Genomic DNA, 10,139 nt, shown 5'->3' on the forward strand with positions numbered 1-10,139 from the left:
TCCTCGAGCATATGGAGATCACTATGGTTTTTGCCGAAAAAGCAACACAAGTGGATTTCATCGTTATTGAAGAGGATGGGGAAATCAGTAAAGGTGACAACCTTAAGGCAGCCTTAGCCGAATTGTTTCCCCGTTCCCCTTCTGTTAATCTCCAACACCTAAAGCCATTATACGTCACGGCTCATATTGAGGGATATCCTATTTCCAATGTGTTTGTCGACTATGAGGCCACAATCAACATCATGCCGATTTCCATCATAAAGGCATTACGCCGTTCCAATGACGAGCTTATACTATCAGGGATAACGATGAGCAACTTTATCAACAAGTCTCAAATAACGATGAGCAACTTTATCAACAAGTCTCAAACAAAATGAGTGCTCCTGTTAGAAGTCAGCGTTGCAGGTCGTAACCATATAATGACATTCTTCATAATCGACTCAAAGACTGACTAAAATGTATTGCTCGACCGCGATTGGATTCATCAAACAAGTTACATCCCTTCATCACTATACCAAGTTCTCATATTTTGGGACTGCAAATCGGCTGTAGTTCATCCAGCCGATAATCAGCCGTTTGAAACCAACATGATCCAGGCTCGCTATTATGACGATAACGTCGGCTACATCACCCTTCAGGGTTTTAATGAGGATGGATGGTTGACCAGAATTTCAGTTCAGAAAGCTATCAAGGTAGTCGCCGAGACTGTATAGCAGGATTCGCCGAGACTCGGCTTGGCAGATCTAATTACCAATGCCGATGACTGACGTTGCCAAACAAGAAAAGCGTCGGGCCGTGGTTTCATCCACCATGGAACATCTGCTGGCTCATTGGTATGCCATTGCCAAGCAACCACACTCAGGCATAAACTTAATAGAATTTTTGGCCGAAGCGGATAACGGCCCCGTTTTATCGTTCGACAAAGTTCAGGTCGCATCGACCGAACTCGAAGACAATCGGCCCCAGGTCAAGTACCTATTGGAAGAAATAAATGTTGGCACAGCAGATGAGCCTCGATCGTTGTTTATCAGTGCGTTATTGCTGCCCCCCATGAAGGTCGAGCTTTGTAAACTGCTCCATGAATTTAAAGATTGTTTCACGTGGAATTATCATGAGATGCCAGGCCTTGACTGAAACCTCGTCAAACATGAGTTACGCATCAAAGAGGGGTGTAAGCCTTTCTGATAACCCCCATGCCGGTTCTTGATAGAAGTACAACTCAGCATAAAGGACGAATTAGTTTGGCTTTTGAAAGCCGGGTTTATTTGGACCGCTCGGTACGTCGAATGGTTGGCCAATATCGTCCCGGTGTTAAAGAACAACATAGCCCTCCGCATCTGCATCGATTTTTGTAATTTAAATCTGGCCACTCCCAAGGATGAATACACAATGCCAATCTCGGATTTACTAATTGATGCCGCAACCAATCATGAAATGTTGTCCTTCATGAACGGTCATGCCGGTTACAATCAGATCTTTATCATTGAAGTCGACATTCACAAAACCGCATTCTGTTGCCTGGGGGCATTCGATACCTACGAATGGGTCGTCATGCCATTCGACCTCAAGAACGCTGGTGCCACATACTAGCGAGCCATGTTCAATTGCTCGACAAGCTGCACATTAGCCGCATATTCCGTCAGGCAGGATTTGCCGCCCGACTCGAAATCTCTTACTAGCTCGGAAGCAATTGCCAATCTCCGGTTTTAAAGTTTGGCAATATGACAATCGAGGTCAGCCAGCGCTTCCTTTTTCATCTTCAGCATGTCGTCCCGTGGACGCAAAGCTTCTTGAACGACCATCGCAACTTTCAAGTCATCTTCGGCCCGAAGAACTCCCTCAAAAATATCAAAATATTCTCGAGTTCGTTCCAGAGCAGAAGATGCTTTAGTAATAGCTTCGTAGCTTAACTGACCATCAGCCGCAAGATCGTTCAGATATTCCCCTACGGAGTCGAGGCCCTAGCACTTAAGAATTTGTGACGCCGAAAGGGATAGCAGTTCCTGCAGCTTGACGAGAACATCTGGTTCGGCCGTTGATGCGGAAGGTTTGGTTGCAGTCGTTGAAGAGCCAGTCACTTCCAAGGTAGTTGTAATCAAGGCGTCGAGCTCGACCTCCCACGAAGGCTGCACATGAAGAGAAAATGTTAGCAAAAGGAAAGCTATATGGAATGCATAATAGAGGGAATTTGTTTCTAAACCTGTCGAGAGGAGACTTCGACCACGTCCTCTGGTTCATTGCTCAAACCTAGAGAACTTAATGGCCGAGCCCAGTGCCTAAGACTGCTTCTCAATTCACGCGGCCAATAGAGTTTATCTACATTTGATGGCCACGGAGGTGGCCAGGAAATGTAGATCACACCATTCGATGCATAGAATTGTCGGTGAAATGAACGTTCGGGCACCTGACATTTAATATTTTCCTGAGTTCAGCTGCGTCATAATCAAATTAATAAAGAAAAGAGAGTGAACCTTACAAAAGTCGAGGTAACATCTTGATGAGGAATGTTGAGGTTTTCATCCCGTGGTGGAGCAGTGTTTCTGTCGTCGCCTCAGGCTCAACCAGGGGTCTCTTCCCACGATCGGCCGTAGGAGGATCCGGTTGAACAGCCGCCTCGACCATAAGGGGAAGATTGGCAGAAGTAGATCTGGTTGGCCGGGGACGACTCGTCAGCGGAATCTCGTCACCCCCGTCGCTCTCATCGTCTTGAAATAAAAAGCTATTACGACTTGAAAATCTGATAAATGAAGAAGATCATTAGCAATAGAATCATACCCCTTCCAGAATGGTCGTCGGTCGTTTGATGAGGGATGCCTCGACAGGTGCGACCGTCTCCTCCAAAGCAGGCGCAATGGTCGGCTCCAAAGCCACAGCTGGAGCGGCAGCTGGTTCGGCCACTACCTCAGGTATCGGTACAGCAGGGTGATGAGATGACATTGGCAGTTGTTCCGCCAAGGCCTGGACAACAGGAACAAGAGGAGAGACACTAGGAGCGGTCGCTCCCGTGGTCTGGCTAGAGATGACGTGACATTTTCAATAAGTTAAACCTGGTTCTATTTGTCTTAGTTTATCCTCAAAATTGAAAACTAAACTAATAAGATTTATTTGGTTTGCCTCGTTCCAATTCTTGTCAAAATGTTTTAGGACAAATAAACCAAACCAAAGAACCGAACTAGTTCAGTTTCAATTTGGGACTTCACGGTTTTAAACTCAGGGTCAATCGAGCTCAATTTATAGGGACATGTTAACAATTCAATACTAACCACACCAATACTATTCCACAACTTGCATCTTAACATCATAGTACGACATGTGTAATATTTTATTACAAAATGCTTGAACGAAATTAACGGTAAAATTCTTGGATATCAATTATATTTAATTTAGTCAGGTTTTTTATGCAAGAATTTACATTATTGAGCAAAAAAAAAAAAAAGGATAAAATTGTATGTACATTATTAAAAAAACATTTATAAAAACAGATAAAATAAAGATTCTTTTTTTTGTTCCCTCTTACTTAGGGGTGAAAGTTTGATTGAAAACTTATATTCTTAGTCTGAATATTTTTTATTCTGAAAAATTTCGATGACATCTGAATATACCTATTAGATCCGAAATTTCTCAAACTTAGTACTATGTGTGTGTGTGTGTGTGTGTATATATATTCTTATTTTATCATGTTTATTCTTAATTTTAGATATTCTTTATTTCATATTGTATTTTAATCATACTATTCTATTCTTGCACTACCTGTTTTGTTGTATCATCGTCATCATGTATGTAGCGTACATCATCACTCAAGTGAAACGAAGAAATCTAACTGCATGGTTCTCTCTTATACCTCTTCAACTTCTCTGGTCTTTTCGTAACGAATGTCAAGTGAAAATGTCATCAGTCTATCAATAAGCACCCGAACAAAATAGGCGCCGGTCGAGGACTCGAGCCTCACGTATATGCTGGAACCTAGCTTTCATTGCCGGATCGGAAGTTTTCTGGATAATTTGCTCAACATCAGGGCAAGTTAGTGCTAGGTCGAGGGCTTCCTGACATGCCTTAGGTAATCCATATAAGTCATTGGCGGAATATTTCTTATGAAATTCCCGTATGTACTCCAAGAATTCACCGAGAAATAGAGGGTGCAGATTGCGCCGTACTTTTACTAATGGTTCCTGCGATTGTAGCTGGGAAGTTTACTAATGGTTCAAGGTTTACACTTTGAACACACACTGAATACAAACCTCCTCGACAAGCGATAGTATGCAGATTATATCGGAATACATTTAAATAAGACTCACATAGTTGGTTTAGTGAAGTGATTTACCATTAATAATGCTGCCATAACGAAACAGATTGGTAACAATTGCACCAGGGTGAAGCGAGTTTGCAGTTATATCTGCTCATTCTTCACTCAACACACCATGACTGCCATAAACATAAAACAAGGTAATGTGTGTTTATATCTACATGTAAAAGTACAGACGTATTGGACCAATGCAAGCGAGCGGGTATTTTCAGAATCACGATTCTGCTGATTTAACGTTGCTGATTACCTTTAAGCGTCTTGCAAGTCATTAGCATGCAAAATGTTAGCAAGCTTTGATTGGCCATATGCACGAAAGCTGCTGTACCTGCAGATAAGATTAGACTCATATCAAACTCCCTCCATTCAGCATATGCTATAACCAAGGAAACACACCGAAAACAAATATAATACGCGACTAACTTGTGCAGGAGTACTGATATGACCAAAATCCAAGTCCAAACTTTCTTGCATAAGCTCCACCCGCTTTTAATCAAAATCCTATATGACTTATGCGTTAATACGTATATAATACTATCTAAATATCTAAAAACTAAGAATTATCTCAATGTTACCCTGCTTGATCGTTAATTTTATCAAAACGAATTTCTTAAGGATATAGGTTGTGGTGTGCTTCTGAGGACACATTTACGATTCTCCCTTCTTTGCCGCTTTTGCGTGCTGTTTTCTTCATAGTATCCAACAAAAGATTTGTCAAAAGAAAATGACCTGCAAAATCAGTAAAATAACCAAACAGATATAAATCAACTCTCCCGAATCAAAGAATTATGAACAGTTAGCTGAGCTCATTGATGCATATGCTCCGACACCAACAGTTAAAAGGTATAAAACTAGATTGGCTACAGATTAAACTGGAAGAAACATTCAGTCAATTAGAACAACTTAACCAACAATACTTTTTAAACTGTCAATGACGTTCTAGGATTCATACAGCTGACCTTACTTAGTGCGATAATGATTGGTTGTTGTTGTTATTGTTGTTGTTTGTACTTTAAACTGTCAGTTTTACAGAGTAACAAATGCGACATACCGACGTGGATTGTGGCGAACTGAAGTTCGATCTTGTCCTTCGAAGCAGAGACGGAGCCAGAAATTTCTTCTAGTAGGAGCAACCGAAAATAACTAAGAAAACCTTATTATAGTATGGTTATACGCAATATGATATTAAAGATGGTTTCAAATGATGATTTATCACAATTTCAATGTTACAAAATTTTCAATATAGTAGTAGAAAGTGGCAAAGTGATGAGAAAAACATACGTACATGATCAGTGGGAGAGAGTTCTTTTGATTTGAATGACAGAACAGGAGCACTATTGCTCACATAATATTTGATATAGAGTATAAGTAGAATGAATGTATATTAGATATTAGATACATATATTTTCTTCAAAGATAACCCGTGTATATTATATAATTGTAGTTTACAATTAAACAAATGAATTACTTAAGTGGGGCATCTGCCCCAGTGAACCTTCATTGGCTCCATCCATGCTTCGAAGGCGTGAAAGGGGTTCCCATAACTCCTGCATTGTTACGTATGAAAAGACGAGTATTGTTACCTGAGGTGGATTTTATGAACTAAGCCTCTTCAAGAACTTGTACCGTTTCTGTACATTTCTTACATTAGGATGTTAAGAGGAAGACCGGAGGAATTGAAATCCGATGCGAATTTTCTAACGCATGATAACGAACTGAGATCCAGTTCCATGGCATCAACTTTGGCACTGGGGATTGCCTTCACTATTTGTTCTCTTGCATCTTTACCGGCTGCCATGTTCCTCACTGCCATAACCACATGGGCGCCACGCAGTGCAAAAACGCGTGCGGTTTCGGTGCCAATACCACTAGATGCTCCTGCAACATCGATATGTTGAACCAAAGAAAATTTTCCCAAAAGAACAAATAATAATAGTTGAAAAAAAAGTAGAAGAAGCAAACGAAAACTCCCTCGCCTGTAACAATGGCGGTGAGACCAGTGACATTGTGACATCCCACATCGCCCAGGGGAGTGATCCTTAAATGTATATTCCCATCTCTATCTAGCGCAAGGCCTTTTGGGAGCTCACTGGCTTCGAGTTCCGTTGGAACTTCGAAGTTAAGCGAGAAGGGGGCTGGAGCAATCCCATGATGGGTGACCCACTGGGAAGTTCTCGTGTGAGTTCCCAGAAACAAAACTGTGAGGGCGTGGTCGGGGCCCAAAGCGGACAATATCGTGCTACGGTGGTGGAGCGGGCCCGGGAAGTGATCTGTCCCGGGCCGGGATGTGAAAATTTGGTATCAGAGCCTTACCTTGGTCGCATATGTGCCGACGAGGACGTCGGGCCCCTAAGGGGGTGGATTGTGACATCCCACATCGCCCAGGGGAGTGATCCTTAAATGTATATTCTCATCTCTACCTAGCGCGAGGCCTTTTGGGAGCTCACTGGTTTCGGGTTCCGTAGGAACTCCGAAGTTAAGGGAGTAACGCGCGAGAGCACTCCTATGATGGGTGACCCACTGGGAAGTTCTCGTGTGAGTTCCCAAAAACAAAACCGTGAGGGCGTGGTTGGGGCCCAAAGCGGACAATATCGTGCTACGGTGGTGAAGCGGGCCCGGGAAGTGATCCGCGCATCCCACATCGCCCAGGGGAGTGATCATTAAATGTATATTCCCTTCTATACCTAGCGCGAGGCCTTTTGGGAGCTCACTGGCTTCAGGTTCCGTAGGAACTCCGAAGTTAAGTGAGTAGCGCGCGAGTACACTCCCATGATGGGTGACCCACTGGGAAGTTCTCGTGTGAGTTCCCAAAAACAAAACCGTGAGGGCGTGGTCGGGGCCCAAAGGGGACAATATCGTGCTAAGGTGGTGGAGCGTGCCCGGGATGTAGTGGACCCCGGGCCGGGATGTGACAATTTGGTATCAGAGCCTAACCCTGGCCGTGGTGTGCCGACGAGGACGTCGGGCCCCTAAGGGGGGTGGATTGTGACATCCCACATCGCCCAGGGGAATGATCCTTAAATGTATATTCTCATCTCTACCTAGCGCAAGGTCTTTTGGGAGCTCACTGGTTTCGGGTTCCGTAGGAACTCCGAAGTTAAGTGAGTAGCGCGCGAGAGCACTCCCATGATGGGTGACCCACTGGGAAGTTCTAGTGTGAGTTCCCAAAAACAAAACCGTGAGGGCGTGGTCGGGGCCCAAAGCGGATAATGTCGTGCTAAGGTGGTGGAGCGGGCCCAGGATGTGGTGGACCCCGGGCCGGGATGTGACAATTTGGTATCAGAACCTAACCCTGGCTGTGGTGTGCTGACGAAGACGTCGGGCCCCTAAGGGGGGTGGATTATGACATCCCACATCGCCCAGGGGAGTGATCTTTAAATGTATATTCCTATCTCTACCTAGCGCGAGGCCTTTTGGGAGATCACTGGTTTCGGGTTCCGTAGGAACTCCGAAGTTAAGAGAGCAGCGCGCGAGAGCACTCCTATGATAGCTGACCCACTAGGAAGTTCTCGTGTGAGTTCCCAAAAACAAAACCGTGAGGGCGTGGTCGGGGCCCAAAGCGGACAATATCGTGCTAAGGTGGTAAAGCAGGCCCGGGATGTGGTGGACCCCGGGCCGGGATGTGACAATTTGGTATCAGAGCCTAACCCTGGCCATGGTGTGCCGACGAGGACGTCGGGCCCCTAAGGGGGGTGGATTATGACATCCCACATCGCCCATGGGAGTGATCCTTAAATGTATATTCCCATCTCTACCTAGCGCGAGGCCTTTTGGTAGCTCACTGGCTTCGGGTTCCGTAGGAACTCCGAAGTTAAGCGAGTAGCTCGCGAGAGCACTCTCATGATGGGTGACCCACGGGGAAGTTCTCGTGTGAGTTCCCAAAAACAAAACCGTAAGGGCGTGGTCGGGGCCCAAAGCGGACAATATCATGCTAAGGTGGTGGAGCGGGCCCAGGATGTGGTGGACCCCGGGCCGGGATGCGACAGACATCAATCCCTTCAGTAACTTCCTCTGCTGTGGAAGATAAAGAGAGCCCAAATGGCCATTTCCTTCTCAAGAACCACGTCTTCTTCTTCTCTCTCTCTCTCTCTCCCTCCCTCTTCCCCTTTCCCTCCCTCTCTCTAGGCCTGGCAAATAGGTTGTGTCTGTCGTGTTCGTGTCATTTTTGTATAACATTTGTTATCTTAACAGGTCGTGTCGTGTCACATCCATTATCTTAATAGGTCCTTAACAGGTCGGGTCATTTTACCCAACCGTTTATGACCCGTTAAGAAAAATATAATTTTTTTCTTAAATTTACACATACCACACATTGCCACATAAATATTATTGTCGTTTAAGTACTATATCTACATTTGAAAGTAAGAGCCTAATAAAAAAACATATATACACTACTACTTTACTACAAAATATTAAATGTGCAAGGATATGTAAAATGAAAGAGTTTTTGTTTTCAAGGTAATGAAGTTTTTCTTAAAAGTTTAAACCTTACTAATGGAACTCAAAGCTTGCATGTTATTCCTTTTACAAAATCCTCAATCTTCATTGATCATCATGAGAAAATTGTATCGGAATTTTGGCTTGATCTATTGCCTTCAAGAGTTATGTTGATCGTGTTTTCAGTAAGATTTTCCACGTCAGAACTTTCTTCCGCATAAACTAAGTAAAAAAACCAAACATTAAAAATCATTCAAATTATGATAAGTTTACCAAAATAATTATGAAAAGAAATAAAACAATAGTATTATACCATATAAAAATATATTAGCCTCCAACCTAATGCACAATGGACAGCTGAGATTAAATCTCAGCCGATCCAATGGTCACCAATTTTTTTTAAATTTAATTTAATATATATATTTATATAATTATTATAGTTTTTAAGGGTATAAAATTGTTAAATTAATATATATAAATATTAGAGTATTTTTTTAGGGTTATAAAATTAATATTTTACTTATCGTGTATTGTGTTACTCACGTGTATACCCGAACCAACCCATTATCTTAACAAATGCTTCTCGGGTTACCCGATAATAACACGATTTGTTATCGTGTCCCCAAACACTTGTTAATTTCATATCGTGTTGTGTCGTGTCGTGTCGAGTTCTTGGGTTGTGTCAAGAATTGCTAGGCCTACTTCTCTCCCTCTCTCCCTCTCTCCCTCTGCACGCAAAGAGAAGGGAAAGTCTCTAAGTATGGTTTTTAGTGACAGTTTTGGTGAAGTATTATTTTCTTTGCTTTGGTGGTGGAGCCTCTGTAGCCTATATTGTCTTTCGTGTCTAATTTTTTGACACAAAGTTTGGAAAGGTCAATTCAATTAGCACAACTATCATCATCTTATTCATGAATTTATTGTTCATGAGTTGATTTATTTGGGTTTATCTTGTAATTTGGATTTAATTTTGTTTTGCAAACTCCACCGTCTTGTACAATGTTTCCAGTTATTGACATAGCTTGTTGAAATTGTTTGGCATCGTGACATTTTCAATAAGTTGAACCTGGTTCTATTTGACTTAGTTTATCCTCAAAATTGAAAACTAAACTAATAAGATTTATTCGGTTTGCCTCGTTCCAATTCTTGTCAAAATGTTTTAGGACAAACAAACCAAACTGAAGAACTGAACTAATTCAGTTTCAATTTGGGACTTCACGGTTTTAAACTCAGGGTCAATCGAGCTCAATTTATAGGGACATGTTAACAATTCAATACTAACCACACCAATACTATTCCACAACTTGCATTTTAACATCATAGTACGACATGTGTAATATTTTATTACAAAATGCTTGAACGAAATTAACAGTAAAATTCTTGGATATCAATTATATTTAATTTA

General features: G+C 42.4%; 1 protein-coding gene across 1 annotated transcript; it reads right to left on the reverse strand.

Moving 5' to 3' along the window:
* Nucleotides 1–1,706: 1,706 nt before the first annotated feature.
* Nucleotides 1,707–6,098, reverse strand: LOC125468984. The gene is made up of 7 exons (XM_048565850.1): nt 5,947–6,098; nt 5,786–5,847; nt 5,352–5,420; nt 4,953–5,029; nt 2,776–2,958; nt 1,986–2,126; nt 1,707–1,910 (listed from the first exon to the last, which is right to left on the reverse strand). Exons 1-7 carry the CDS (start codon nt 6,096–6,098, stop codon nt 1,707–1,709), a joined length of 888 nt encoding a protein of 295 aa, XP_048421807.1.
* Between the last annotated feature and the right edge of the window lie 4,041 nt (nt 6,099–10,139).

Source organism: the organism of the source record quoted next, unplaced genomic scaffold (assembly GCF_019419815.1).
Source record: "Pyrus x bretschneideri cultivar Hongxiangsu unplaced genomic scaffold, Pyrus_bretschneideri_v1 Contig4, whole genome shotgun sequence".
NCBI classification, from domain to species: Eukaryota; Viridiplantae; Streptophyta; class Magnoliopsida; order Rosales; family Rosaceae; genus Pyrus; species Pyrus x bretschneideri.

Excerpts from the sequence above, each read along its gene's own strand:
- LOC125468984 (XM_048565850.1), bottom strand. The coding sequence starts at position 6,098 with ATGGCAGCCGGTAAAGATGCAAGAGAACAAATAGTGAAGGCAATCCCC. Across the intron at positions 5,421-5,785 it reads GCCAATGAAGGTTCACTGGG|AAGAAATTTCTGGCTCCGTC; the intron begins GCAGATGCCCCA and ends TGCTCCTACTAG. Across the intron at positions 1,911-1,985 it reads AGGAACTGCTATCCCTTTCG|TTAAGCTACGAAGCTATTAC; the intron begins GCGTCACAAATT and ends GCTGATGGTCAG.